The sequence below is a fragment of the Oryzias melastigma genome, linkage group LG23, assembly GCF_002922805.2.
Source record: "Oryzias melastigma strain HK-1 linkage group LG23, ASM292280v2, whole genome shotgun sequence".
Classification (NCBI taxonomy): domain Eukaryota; kingdom Metazoa; phylum Chordata; class Actinopteri; order Beloniformes; family Adrianichthyidae; genus Oryzias; species Oryzias melastigma.
Genome location: NC_050534.1, coordinates 19,003,298 through 19,018,126, shown reverse-complemented (window position 1 = coordinate 19,018,126; position 14,829 = coordinate 19,003,298). Strand labels below are relative to the sequence as shown.

The 14,829-nt window shown below is 39.5% G+C and overlaps 2 protein-coding genes across 5 annotated transcripts in view; one reads left to right on the top strand and one right to left on the bottom strand.

Annotated features, from left to right (window-relative positions):
• Positions 1–14,829, bottom strand: part of LOC112154670 (endosome/lysosome-associated apoptosis and autophagy regulator family member 2) — an 80,509-nt gene that overhangs the window by 7,101 nt on the left and 58,579 nt on the right. For 3 of the 4 annotated variants that reach the window (XM_024285799.2, XM_036210353.1, XM_024285814.2), the window contains 7 exons: positions 4,025–4,145; positions 2,349–2,538; positions 2,122–2,269; positions 1,947–2,036; positions 1,767–1,872; positions 1,553–1,702; positions 88–176 (listed from right to left, as the gene is read on the bottom strand). In XM_024285799.2, coding sequence (XP_024141567.1) covers positions 88–176; positions 1,553–1,702; positions 1,767–1,872; positions 1,947–2,036; positions 2,122–2,269; positions 2,349–2,538; positions 4,025–4,145 — 894 coding nt within the window. Of the gene's footprint in view, positions 1–87; positions 177–1,552; positions 1,703–1,766; positions 1,873–1,946; positions 2,037–2,121; positions 2,270–2,348; positions 2,539–4,024; positions 4,146–10,993; positions 11,244–14,829 lie in introns of those variants that run through there. The other variant, XM_024285807.2, reaches the window with a different exon arrangement.
• The window catches only part of klhl42 (kelch-like family, member 42), a 4,241-nt gene continuing 2,680 nt past the window's right edge, over positions 13,269–14,829 (top strand). Inside the window, exons 1-2 of the mRNA XM_024285822.2 lie at positions 13,269–14,558; positions 14,629–14,822. Coding sequence (XP_024141590.1) covers positions 13,795–14,558; positions 14,629–14,822 — 958 coding nt within the window. The 5' untranslated portion in view covers positions 13,269–13,794. The remainder of the gene's footprint in view (positions 14,559–14,628; positions 14,823–14,829) is intronic.

Below are 14,829 nucleotides of genomic sequence, written 5' to 3'. Positions count from 1 at the left end.
AAAAAAAAAAAAAAAAAAAAAAAAATCGGGTTTTTAAAAAATGTTTTACTGATTGTGTGAAATGTGAAAGACGGCGGGTCAGCTGACCTTCCCCTCGCCGTCGCAGGCCGTGTGGATCTGGAAGTAATCCCTCTCCGAGCACGGAGGCCTCACTTTGCATTCAGCCCAGCCCTCCACTGAGACAGAAGTCGAATCAGAATCACAACGAGGAACAGAGACACAAAAACAGACTCACAGTTTATAAACAGAATGTAAAGGTGGGAATTTTAGTGTCTTCAGGAGCAGATTAGATTTCTCTGGAATCGAAACGTATAAGAACAAGAAGTAGAAATGAACAGAGAAAGATGTTCAGGAACTGGTTCAAATGGTGAAATTAGATGTTAAATGTTGATGCTGAACGTTGGGTTTGTTTGTGTTGCTTTGACTTTTAAAAAAAGGGAAATTTGACACCAGGGTGATCCTGATAATATTGTTATTAACCTTATTTTTATTTATAGTGGTAGAGGTGACTTTCTTATTGATGAGTCGTTTGTATATGACGCTTTCACTCAGCTTAATTTTTGTAAATGTGAATACACAATTACAACTACCAGTACATAAAGTTATGCACAAAATGTATTGAATGAGTTACAAATCAAGAATTGGGCACGCACAAATCGGAGTGAGACTAACATTTTTTTTGTTGAAATTTTTGATTTATTTTATTTTTTTCTTTCATGATGCACCAGAAACAGAAACCTACAACTTGATGAATGAAAGGGAGCAGACGGAAGAACAACGTTCTTAGAGTCGATGGTAAAATGAAAGCATTTGTAGATCACTGAGACAGTGGGTCTATGTGTTAGCCGAGGGACAGCACAGACTCTTCCTGGAAGGGGCTGTTCCCCCATGTTCATACCTACGAACGTGTGACCCAGTATTTTCATGGATTGGGAGGGGCTGGTTTTAGAGGAATGCTCAGAGATGTGAGAATAGATCAAAATACTGCTTTGAAATTGTTTTCTGTGACTAATTAACATTGTAATACACTTAAAGCTGAAAACATTTGATTGTGCATGATTTAAGGCATTTAAGTTTACTTTGAATGCTTGATGAACCTAAAAAAAGTGGTTCCTATCAATGTGAACCAGCTGATTCTGACGTAGAGAAGTGGGTTTTCATGTTGGCTTTGACCTGTATTTCAACACATTACTAATGGTACAAAGCTGCTGTTCTCTGTTTCAGAATCTGCTGGAGTTTCTTTAATTGAATTACCGGTTGAAGAGTGGTTGTAAACACAAGAGGTCAAGCCCTGGTGTTAAAGGGTTAAACCATTTCAACTGCTAAATCTTCAGAGCTTTACTCAGTTTTCAGACTCCTGGATCCTAACCTATAGATTTCATCATTTTATAAGCTAAAAGTTCAAATATAAAGTCAATCTGGAGCAATGTGTAAATGTGATGAAAACACTTCTATTCACCGGTACAACCAAAGAAAGAGCAGTTTTTTTGAGTGCAGTCAAGTTTTCATGCAGCTTCTGTCCAGGAAAAGCCCAGAGCGCCGCCGTACATACGCGAGTAGAGGTGATCGGGGCACGGCGTGCAGGAGGAAGACCCCTTCACGGAGTAAGTGTTGCTGGGGCACGGCTGGCAGGACGAGGAACCCGGCATGGAGCTGAACCAACCAGGTCGGCAGGGAAAGCACTCCGAGGTGTAGGCGACTCCTGCACACATCATGCGTTTAGGAGGATTTTAACTGGACATCTATGTGGCGTTTGGACATCTCACCCTCGATTTGAATGTTCTTGAGCAGCACGGGTTTGACCATCTTCCCTCCCACCAGAATCCCGGTGGTTCTCCAGTACAGGATGTTTGTGCCAGATTTCAGGCTCACCTGGGAGGAGAAGAGAAGCAGAAGTCCGCTGAGGATTCGTCTCATCATCAGCAGAGGCGGAGCCGTGTACTCACTGTGTGCGTGTCCCAGTCTCCATTGCTGGTGACTTTAATCCACTTCTGATCATCAGCTTGAGCCATTTCCTGACACTGTTCATTCTGGACCTGAAGAAGAACCGAGAAATAAACACTTTCTCATCTGCACAACATGAACATCAATGTTGTTGTATTGTAGGACGCAGCCGCTTACGTAAAACTCAAAGAGGATGTTGTTGTCTGGGTACTGGTATGTGAAAGACACCGACCCCTGCTTCTCCAGATGGACCACGTAGACTAAAGACACGGTGCATTCATCGCGGTTTGACTCCAGGTACATGCCCTGCGGCGTCCACGACGAGCTGAAGCATCAGAACACAGAGGTCGTACCCTCAGCCGCGTTTGCATCGGGAAAGAAATCTACAGAGTTTATGGTGTCACCTGTTACACGACTGAACGTCTTCCCCGTTTGGTCCCGAGTCCAGGAAGCTGGCCAGGTTGGTGAAGCCGACAGGGATGGCGTCCCATTGGTCAAACCGCAGGCCGCTGCCGAGAGAGTATGAGCCGGCAGCACAAGGCGTGCACTGCTGCGTGGACATCTCCAGAAACATCCCGGCTTGACAGGAGAAAGCTAAAGAGGGGGAGGGGGGTTAGGAGTTTGCTATATTAAAGTTTACAAATGTCTAATATTGCATGTTTTCTATTTTAAAAAATACTTGACATTAGTGTTGTTCCAGAGGTTTTGCTGTTTCAGTTTCAGTTGCTGTTTTTACAACGAAGCTCCAGTGTTGACGTTCTTTGAATCACTGTAGTTCTTCAACGCTGTAACCCTTGTGCTATCCTAGGCATGTTTACATTAAAAGTTTACTAACGTAAAGTTACTGATGTAAAGTTACTAATGTAGTCACAAACAAAAACTCATGAATGTAAAACCACAAACAAAAAATCACAAATGTTAAGTCACTAACCTAAAGTGACGAATGTAAAGTTACTAGTATAAAGTTATTAGCTTAAAGTTACGAGCATAAAGTCACTAACGTACGATCACTAACATAAAGTCAAAATTGTAAGTTATGAACGAAAAGTCACAAAGATTAAGTCACTAAACTAAAGTCACAAAGTTACTACCATAAAGTCACTAATGTAAAGTTACGAGGATAAAGTCACTAACATAAAGTCACAATCGTAAGTTACGAACAAAAAGTCACCAACGTTAAGCCACTAAACTAAAGTCATGAACGCAAAGTTACTGGCATAAAGTTAATAGCTTAAAGTTACAAGCATAAAGTTACTAACATACAGTTACGGACGTACACCCATTAAAAGTAAAGTTACTAGCATAAAATCCCTAATGTCCAGTCACTAACGTAAAGTTACGAGTATAAAGTCACTAACATAAAGCCACAACCGTTAGTTACGATTGAAAAGTCACTAAACTAAAGTCATGAACGTAAAGTTTCTAGCATAAAGTTAATAGCTTAAAGTTACAAGCATAAATTCCCAAACGTAAAGTCACGAACGTAAAGTCACTAACCTAAACCCATGAACATAAAGTTACTATTGTAAAGTTACTGGCATAAAGGTAATAACTGAAAATTATTAGAATAAAACCACTTATGTAAAGTCACAAATGTAAAGACGTCGACTTAAAGTCACACACAAACGAAAAGTCACGAAAATTAGGTCACCAACGTTAAGTTACTAACCTAAGGTCAAGAACGTAAATTTACTAGCATGTTTTTTTGTTTTCTTTTATTAGTGTAAAACCACTAACGTAACGTCACTAATGCAAAGTCACAAACGTAAATTCAGTAAAGTGCTAAAGAGCGAATCCAAAAATGTCAGAGAAAAACACGAATCCACTATTCTTTGTATCAGAATTTGCTGGAATTGCGTTAATCACATAAACAGTTGTAGAATTACAGTAGCTCAAAGAGAGCGGGTTATTTTACCAACAGTTTGTTCAGTTAGCAAAACCTGCATAGAGCCAGGTAGTAGTTATTTTAGGGACTTAAAAGTTTTTAGTGAATTTAGCTTTTCGCTGATTTTTCCTTTTCTGTAATATTTTGGCTTTTCCACTTTTTAAAATCTTATAATCATTTGCCTGTAGGACTCACAGCAGTCGGTTCCTCTGGTTGGAGGTGGAAGGTCCGAGCAGGAGCCTGGATCGAGCGGGATGGCGACCCTCCAACGTGACCCTGTGCTGTCGCACTCAGTGTACTGGTAGTAGAAATCTTTCTGTAAAAACACATTACAGGTATAACATTTACTTGTTATACATAATTTTGTTGTGTATAAAAGTTGAGCACCATTAGATTTTTTTGTTAGCTTTTTCTGCAAGACTAGAAGCATTTTATCTGCCAGTTTCTCTGGTTCAGTCGGACTGGCTTATTTTTTTAGATCTTTTCATGTGATTCATTTTAATAAAATTTTGCCTAAAGAAAAAAATATCTGGTTCAATTATTTGCATCCACTTCTATTTATTTCTGTATATATATATATTTTTTTCCTTTAAACATTTTCTAGAAAGTCAGATCTTCCTCACTAAACTGACTGATAACAGTCGCCCTAAATGAACATTACTAGCTTGTACAGACAATAACGCTGCATGAATTTAAAAAAAAAACTGATCATACAAAAGGGGACATGAAGACTTCCAGGCTAAGAGCATCTTCTGACCCTGATCACCATGGCAACCACATGCCGAGCACTAATGGATCCATTAGGATCGGGACAGCAGGTCATCTGCACCGTCCGCCCTTTTAAAGGTCAACCGATGGTCGAGCTAATAGCCTGTTTAAAGATTCAACTTTAATGAAATGTTTACGTTCTGTTATCAAGCTTTTGATCTTAGAGTCATTACTATATTAGAGTAGCAACCATTTAAAAACACCTTGAACATTTTTTATTTTAATCACATTATCTATTTATTATTACGGGAAACGTTTCCATTTTCCTTCAGGACCTGATGTGGAGCCAATATTCAGAAATCATACAGAAGCATTTAGGATTTTATAAATAAAAGCAGAATTAAAAAAAATATAAGAAAATATGAATTTAATCTGTTTAGTCAGAGGGAAATCCCACAAATTCAAACCAAATAAAGTTTCACATCATCTGCATAGAAATGTACAACTAACATAATGTTGATATTTTCAACCAAGAACTTTGCTTAAAAAACTAAAATAAAAAAAGTGCTTTGTTCAAATTATTATTTTTTTTAATTAAGGTAGCTGGGATATATGGAAGCCCAAACTGTTCTTAATTAAATAAATAAATACATCATTATTTAATCAAGCAACACTCCAATAAAAGTCTTGCTTGATTAAATAATGTTGTATTTATTTATTTATTAAGAACAGTTTGGGCTTCCATAGGGATAGCCACACAAATTATTATGGGATGGCCTCAGGATCTATGGTTTAGTGACCAATGTGTGGCAAAATGTTAATTTAGCAGATTTTTACACTTTGATACTATCAGAGAAACAAAAACTTCTTTGAGTGTTCTTCGCAAAATTTTACACACACAGTACCAAGTTAAGTCTACAACCACAACTAAAGTTTTGTTGACCTTTGACCTCAGGAAAAAGTCCACATCTTTAACACCCCCCTCCCAAAAAATTACCTTAACCTTCTATAAATTTAAAATCCTTCTAGTTCTAGGCCAACAGGTTGCGTTTCCATTATACATATGTGCAAAACTTTATAGAAATTGTCAGAAAAACACAATTTCAGTTTCCATGAAATCATAATTATGTGAATAAACACAAACCGACTCATGTGATAAGTCATAAAAACACAGAGACGGATATGAACACTTTGATACACAGCAGAAACATTCAAATTTCTGTCACAGCATTAACATCATCATCTATCAAAGGAGACATCGGCGTCTTATTCAGGCCGTCGAGCAGCAAGCTATGTGGGAAAGGCTACAGATGAAGAAATTTTAGGAAATCATTAGGGATTTTACAGAGGAACTGTGGATCAAATAATTCCACATGACACTCAACTTTTGATGAGTTGTGATGCTGTGGGACCTCTTGTAAGAGTGGTGTTTGGTTGTTGGTGTTTGGATGTTGGTCACGTGACTTATTTAATTAAAAAAAAAAATGTCTTTCTGTTGCCGTTTTGCAAAATATGTCAATTTCGCTACACCTCAAAAACCACCTTCACCAAGCATAAAAAGGTATTTTTCAATAAATGCTAGTTTCTTTTTCTAATTGTCTTGTTTCCATTTGGCAAATTTATTTTTGTGGTCTGGTGTGATAGTGATAGGTTACTAAGGGAAAAATGTTTTAAAGTTTGCAGATTTTGAACTGCGTTAGTGTGGCGAGCTCCCGATTAACCATAATATTATGAAACCGTATAACATGAATCCATGGCTTAAGCTGATATAATATGACTTGACTATACAGGAATGAGGGCTGCACGGTGGCGCAGTGGTTAGCGCTCTTGCCTCACAGCGAGAAGGCCCCGGTTCGACTCCCGGCTGGGACCTTTCTGTGTGGAGTTTGCATGTTCTCCCCGTGCATGCGTGGGTTCTCACCGGGGACTCCGGCTTCCTCCCACCGTCCAAAAACATGCTTCATAGGTTGATTGGTGACTCTAAATTGCCCCTAGGTGTGACTGTGAGAGTGAATGTGTGTGTGATTGAGGCCCTGCGACAGACTGGCGACCTGTCCAGGGTGTACCCCGCCTTCGCCCTTCAGTAGCCGGGATAGGCTCCGGCACCCCGCGACCCCGGAAGGGAAGAAGCGGTCAAGAAGATGGATGGATGGATGGATATACAGGAATGTAGACCAGGTAAATAAATGACCTCCGTTGCCAAGGAAATCCCAAATTTTTCTTTTGCGAATTTTTTTAAACTTTCATAAACTTGTTCGTCACCATCAGGCAACCAAAAAATGAAATGGTTGCTATGGTAATAAAGCAACAGAAAAGCTGCCATTTTGAAAAAAAAAAAAAAGTGTTTTTATCATTAAATTGTAGTCTTAATGAGGGCAATTGGACCAGAAGGGTGATGGAGAGGTTCAAAGAAGGGTGGGCGAGGGAGGTTAGCAACTACACTTTAATGCCTTTTTCGCTCTTTACAATTTAGATAAAAACGGTAAACAAATGCTTTTAAGTTTGCACTTTAAATGCAACTTCAAGTCCTCCGCCTCTCTGGCTCGTGTCCATTTTCTCCCCTTCCAAGTCAGCTGTCCTCTGGAAAGTAAATCAGCACAGGCAGCTGCAGCGCCGACCGCCGTCTCAGGAGCGGCTAATTAAAGCCAAACTGTCGTAGATGCAAACGGAGGGATGCAGATGTGTGTGTGAGCAGCGCAGATAAGCCAGAGCTCCTGTGAATAAATAATCGCGGCGCTGCGGCAACAAATGTGGTCATTCATGGCCCCCCCCGCCATCCTCTAAAACACCACAAACAGGAAATTTTCCGCTGGAACTGACAACTCTGCAGCAGAAACCGGAGCAGCTTCACCTGCCTGATGGACTAAACAAAAGCCGCTGCGCTGATGTGTTGACTGTGGAGAAAGGTGACACTGATAAAGAGGCACGCAGGCTCCTGTATTCTCCCGGTCTCCGGGGTGATTCACGGTGGTTGTCATGGAGACAGAAGGAGAGGAAGCCAGAGAGGATGAGATGCAGCGCCTCGAACGGGCTTTTAAGATTCTCCGATGAGATCTGTGGTGGCTAAACGGCCGTTAAAGAGAAACAACTAAATTCACCTGAAGATCCTCCTCCTCCTCCTTCATAGGAGCACCCCCGACCGCTGTGAGGTTATATAACAGCTCAAATTCAACAAACATCAGAGCTGCATCACTTTCTGCTTACTCCATATTTCCTGATCCAGGACGAAGGATGAGGACGGCCTTATCGATTGAAGGTTTTTGACCCTAATGAATTCTCTGAAGGGCGATTCATGGAAAGGATGACGGTTTTAAAGCCTGAAGACATGAGGCAGCATCTCTGACCTCGCTCAGAGCTCTGCATGGAAACTTCACGTCCTCTGCTCGCTGACCTGCCTCAGAAACATGTCACGCTCACTGCAGCATCCAAAGCAGCCTCACATTCATCTGCAGCCACCACTTGCTCCAAGTCCACAAAACAACTGGATAAAAAATTTTCGTCTTTGGAGATCACAAGATAAAAAACCTCTCTTCCTGATCTTCCTCTAAAGATGAATAAGAAAGTGCTAAACCTTTAAGTAGGCTAGCCATAAGTCACTACCAAATCCCAGTCTCTGATTGGTCAAAGTTCAACCTGGTTTAACTTTCAATGGCTTCACGTTTTGTACGTAGAGCTCAAAAAACTGACTTAAAACTTGGGTGGGAGTGGAATCCAGAAACGTGAATACCCGTGCGTTTACGTTGACATTTCATAAGAAGTGGTCTGGTGTGAACACCACCGTCTGAATGCGCGTTAATGCAGCATCAGAGGAACTTTTCTTTTTTTCACCTTCTGCTAGCACATAACAGCAACACTGAAAACCCTGCGATGATTCCCGCTGGCTCCTTGTAAGCATCCATTTAAGATAACTGGGTTTACTGGAATCATCAAGACTGAATTGGTTTATAATAATTATATTTAATAAAGTTCTGCCTGATGCAGCCTTTGGAGACCACCTCCGTTTTAAACTGGCACTTTATAAAAACATTTAATTAAATTATTGCTGTTTAAAGTGGCTCAGCAAAATGACACGTTCAGCTTTTAGGAAAAATAACATAAAAGAGAAGCGGTATAAACAAAAAAATTACGGAAAACAGGAGGTGCAGGAAACCGCAAGTCTATTCCTGACAGTCGTAAAATGTTTCCACCTCTACTTTAATGCTAATAAACTCCTCCTGTGTGAGGAACGCGACCACAGACGGCTCCGCTGTTTCATTTAAGGACTTTCTGCGCCACGTTTGAAATCTGCACAAGTAAAACGATCTAAAACTGCGATCCAAAAAAGATTTATGAAAATGTAAAGGCTGTGATACAGTGACACCTAGCTTCTCAAACTGTGTATTACATCTATTTTCACCATTGAATAATCTCACACCATCTACAAATGTGTAAAGGAAGAAAAAAAAACGCTCATTAAACATGAAACTAACAGGTCAGTTCCTTCTAGTTATTAAAGTTAAAGTTTTTATTTTCTCATTGAAATAAATGAACTAGATCAAAAGTTAGAATGAGCTGCAGCAAAAAGGTTTAATCATTTAAAACAGGAAAGTGGGAAAATGTGTGAAGTTAAAACTGAGAAAAAAATGAATTTATAAAAATGGACTTTTGGCTGAAACCAGTGAAACATTAACATGCACTAAGAAAAACAGCTGCTGGTTAAATCGAGCACTAAAATAAACATTTGAAATATCCTTAAAATCGCCTCAGAAAAGCAGTTTCAGCACCTACTTGGATATTTAATTTCTTAAGTAAATGTTCATAAAAAGATTGTTGCTCTAATCTAAAACATTAAAAAAGACTAAAACACAAATATGTTACAGAGCATCTTTAAATGTATTCAAATGATTTAGAGTAGAACTAAAAAAAAAAAATTCTGTGTAGAAGTTTTTTTAAATCACCACAACTAAAAAAGGAATAAATATAATTAGAAAACATTAGATTTTAGAAATCAAAAGTAAATTCCAGACACTAAAACTTAAAAAAAAATTCAGAAAACGGAAATAATTCCAAAAATCAGAATGTTAGAAAATGAAACAAAATAAGAAACAGAAAAAAGTAGGTATTATGGGATGCCACTGATGATGGTTGAGGTCTGAAGAAAAGAGTTTTATGCAAACTGTGGTTAAAAAGTTGATTTAACAAACAAACACTGAACTTTTGCAGCTGCTGTGGTCAAACGCTTAAAGAAAAATCATCTGTCCGACAATTTTTCTGACAAATAACTTCCTGTTGAAAATTGTAAATAAACGCCACCATCCAATCACCAATGTCCTATAAATCCTACCCTTTCCTGTTTTTTATTTTTCTAATTTTTTGACGATTCCTTTTGATTTATGGAACTTACTTTTATTTTATGATACACTTCCTTTTGTTCTCTTTGATTCCTTAAGTGTAATTATTATTATTTTATGTATCTGCGCTGAATGATTTGTTGTCTTGGTTTGAACTTCAGGGCCACCGTATCAAAGGAGCCTTAAAAAAAAATAAAAATGCAACGAGTATCAGACCCTTCTGGTCTGAAAAGAATCTCTGCCAGAATAAGAATGTAATTATTTTTTTATTTTACCAGGAAATCTCATTAAGATTTAACCTCTTTTACGAGGGAGACAAGAAACTTGTTTGATTACGAAGTATTCCAGCAATAATTTTTCCACTCCGATCATCTTTTGATCTATTTTCAAATCGTTCCCAGTGATCTTTTAATTGTGGTTATGCAATTTTTAGCCAAAAACAGATTTGTTTGAATAAAGAAATACTCAGAAATGCAATTTTAAGCTTATTTTTCAGGCTTTAACTTGATGTTTTAAATAAATATGCTAAATAAAAGAGTGTAAAGGCATGTTTTAACTAGTTTCTGAGGTTCTCCATTCTGTATCTGTGACGTCACAGTTCTCTGATTGACTAAATTAAATATTTTTCACATCTAAATCCCCAAATTACGTCATTCTGATTGGTTTCGCGTCCTTTATTTATTTATTTTACATTACTCGTCCCTTTCTAGTAACGCCTGGATCCGCTTCGACACCCCGTCTGGGACCCTCAGGAACCCCGCGGACGGATGCGTCTCCATCCGTCGGGTAATCCCAGCAGGTCGGAGCAGAGCCTGGATGGAGGCCAGCAGACGGCGGCGCGTTTACGGTCGACATGAATCGAGTTTTAATCCGATCAGTGTCAAATATCCAGAATGCTGCGCGTCTTTGGAACCGGAAATTGTTTTATTTTATAAGTTTATTTACGTTTCGTTTACATTAATTGCGTTAATAAAAAGCGTTTATTTATTACATATATTTTAAAGAAATTATAACAAAATTAAATAAGCGTTACGTATGAAATACGTTAGAATGGGTGATTTTAGCTTAACAAAAAAAGTGAACCTGTCGACATGTTAGCATAAAAAGCGAATAAAATAACAGTTACCTTCTGGCATGGCCGCAAATCTCCCTCGGTCGACGTGAAGGATGCGGGAGCGGCGAGGAGCAGCAGAACGAAGCAGGGGGTCCACGCCGGCTCCTGCATCCTCAGCTGCGGTCACAAACGGCGGTCTGTCCGCCGCCGGGAGCCACAAACACGAAGCAGACCGAGCCGCGAGGACGCTGCTGTCCCCGTCATGGATGCGCGCGCGCCTCCCGCCCTCACCTGCCCAACTCCCCCCTCCTCCTTCCACACAGAGCTGACCGAGGAGATGCACTTCCGACTAAGACCATCAAAATAAAACAAGTTATCTGATAAACATCCTGTTCGCGGAGTGATAAAAATATCAAACACACCAGTGGATCAACTAATGATCAGAGGTTTTGTGAAGACTTTTAAAACAAGAGATATGACAAAAGTATTAGAATTAATAACATGATTCATTACTTGATTATAAATCTGTTTTTAAAGAAAAAAAACAAATAAAAAAGAGAAAATAATTATTTAATGTATTGCATGACATTGGATTATTTATGGCAAACATTATTCTTCATTTTTAGAAAAAAATAATTAAATCCCTGTTTTTGTCTTTGCAAAGAGCATTAAAATACTGGATTGTTTAATAAAACTGATATACCATGTTATATACAATGTAATATACCATGGCCAAGTTGTGTGGTATAAAAAATTAAAAACATTTTACAAAGCTTGGATCATAAATTGCCAAGAAATATGAAATTTGCTGAGTTTGGTGGAGTAAATTCAATTTAACTTAACAATTATGCATAAAACAATTAACTTCTTCTGGGCTTCTAAAATAATACTGGCACAATGCTGCCATCTAGAGGCCAGCAAAATATTTCAAGATGTTTTCTTTTTTTAACATCAGAGTAATCCTGAACCCAGAAAATAAAAGTATCTAGTTTCTCCTAGAATTTGCATATATAAAATGTCTAAAACAGAAAAATCGAATATTTTGAAAATCTTCTGGTTTGTATCTTGAAAATGTTTCAATTGAATAATCTATTTTTATTTGCTTTGAAAATAATTCTTGCTCCCAGAAATGCATTTGTTTTTTTTAAAGATAATTATTTTTTATAATAACCTATAAAACCATAAATAAAATGTTACTTGAACTTTATTTTTCCTTAGCGTAAAGTAGTATACTTCAGACTAAATTAGAACATTTTAATTTTACAAAAAATAGATGGTATAGAAAAGTAAAGTTTAAGTAATCTGCTTTCCTTTTACCATAGATTAAGGGTCTGCAACCTTCATCTTCAGAGCCACATGTGGCTCTTTTACCCCTCCATAGAGGCTCTCTGGCTACAAATATTTAAAATAATTGTATTTTTTTTTTCTTTAAAGTAAGAGTTACTAAATTAGCTTTTAATTAATTTAGATTAGTTAAGCTGAGGTATGGCTGTATGTATATACTGTATGGCTGAGGTGCACCTAGAAGATAAACTATGTCAAGATTTTTACATCTCTGCTGCCCTGAAGAGGCCTTGTTCACTCTATGCATCAGATTTTAACCAAACTTCTTAATTTTTTTTAACCAAAACTTTGGTAAAAAAAAAAAAAAAGGCGATCTTTTATGAGTTTAAAGCTCACATTATTTTATGCTGCACAACAATGATTAGTAGTGGTCCAGAGCCACACCGGGATGACCTTGTTTGGCACAGGGTGTCTTATTTTGAAAGGAAATCATACGAGATTCTGTCAGAAGTCAGAAACAATTTCACATTTTGAAAAAATGCTAGTTTCAACTTATATTTCTATTTTTATTCATGCCAAAAAAGAAAAAAATGTTCATATTTGTTATATTAAAAAAAAGTAATGAAGGCAAAGCAGTATTACATTTTCTTAAAGGGTTTGATCAGTAACAAACAGGCCCAAATGGGTATTTTACTGTTAAATGTTGCAGACCCCTGGTATAGACCATATTTGTAGCGCACTTAAATAGACAAAGGGATAAGAGAAACAGAAAAAATGTAAAATATATCAAATTATTTTAAAATCTTTATGATAAGAAGCTATACAAATGTACACATTTATGTTAAAGCTCTAGCAAAAGAGGAATGAGACTGACTCCTGGCCATGAAACCTCCCAAAGAAAAAAATCAAAGTGTTTTCCAGCCTGAAGAAGTGGAAGTGGGTTATAATGAGGACAGGAAGTGTTTGGTGTGGGTGAAAAAGAGAGAGGGGATTCAATGTGAACTCGGGAAAAAGTTGTATTATGCATCAGTCCATCATATTTTCTACGTCACAAATACTATGAATTCACAACAATTTGAAGAAAAATACTAAGAAATTCAATTTTAAGCTTAATTTTCTTGGTATTTGTCCCCCATCATCACAAAAATGCCACAAGAACGTGTAAAAAAAAACAATTTTCCTTGGATTGCAACATGTCATGCGCAGATCTTGTAACCTCCGCTAGATGGCAGCAGTGGAAGGAAAACAGCTGAATTTATCCACGAAGAAGAAACTGTCAAAACAGTTTGTTTTGTTTCCGCCATGGGTTAGAAAAAATGACACAATAAACTGAACTTTAGGCTGCAAAATTCTAAATATGCGGCGTATATTTTTTAGGAAGTGGGGACACTTTCTGCCGCGGTGTGGAGGCGCGTTTCCCGCCGGAAAAGTATTTTGGGGGCGAACTGGAACTTGTGTGTTAGCCGGTTAACTTCGCCCTGAACATGACCATATATAGACCGGACGAAGAGCTCTCTTCGCGGTGAAATGTAAACCCTATCGGGGAGCTGACTCCAAAAAATAGTTGGGGGGAAAAAGCGCTTCTGATCATGTCATCTGAGCAGGTCATCGCCATCGTCGTGGACGATAAGATCTACGAGGTGGAGAAGAAGAAGCTGATCGAGAAAAGCGACTACTTCCGGGCTCTGTACAGCTCCGGGATGAGGGAGTCCACGGAGGACTCGGTGCAGCTGCAGGGGCTCAGCGTCCCCGGCCTGGAGCTGGTCCTGGAGTTCATCAACACCTCCAAAGTGCAGGTGGTGAACGAGACCCTGGAGGATCTGGTTGAGACCGCCTCCTTCCTGCAGGTCACCTCCATCCTGACGCTCCTGACCTCAGAGATCCGCCTGGACAACTGCGTGGAGCTGTACAACCTCTCCGGGGTCTACGGGACCCACGATCTGCGCAGCTGCTGCCTCAAGTTCATGAGCTGCTACTACCACCCCATGCTGAGGCAGCCGGAGTTCAGCCGCCTGCCCTCTGCGGTCAGGGACCAGGTCAGGGAGATGCGCATGAAAGGCAGCGCCGCCCTGGTGGCCATCGGAGACTTCACCTGCCTGTCTCTGGATGTGCCCGACCGGGACCAGCCCTGGTCCATGCTGCGGTACGGAGAGGTGGAGCAGCGCTGGAAGCCCCTGCCCAATAACCTCCCCCCGGATATGGTCAACGTCAGAGGGTACGGCTCCACCGTCCTGGACAACTACCTGTTCATAGGTGGGGGTTACAGGATGACCAGTCAGGAGATCTCTGCTGTTCACTGCTACAACCCCTGCAGGAACGAGTGGAACCACGTGGCTCCACTCAACCAGAAGAGGTGCGTCTTTCCCTCCGTGGATTCATAAATGTCACACCTGAGGTCTTTCACTGCCTGTCTTCCCCTCCAGATCCAACTTCAAGCTTCTGGCTGTTCAAGGGAAACTTTTCGCCGTAGGAGGCCAGTGTCTGGGCACGGTGGAGTGTTACTGCCCAGAGCAAGACTGGTGGACATGTGTGTCCTCCATGCCAGACCCTCTGACGGAGTTTTCCGCCTGCGAGTGTCAGGGCTTCATCTACGTCATGGGAGGATACACGGCGAGAGGTGAGTT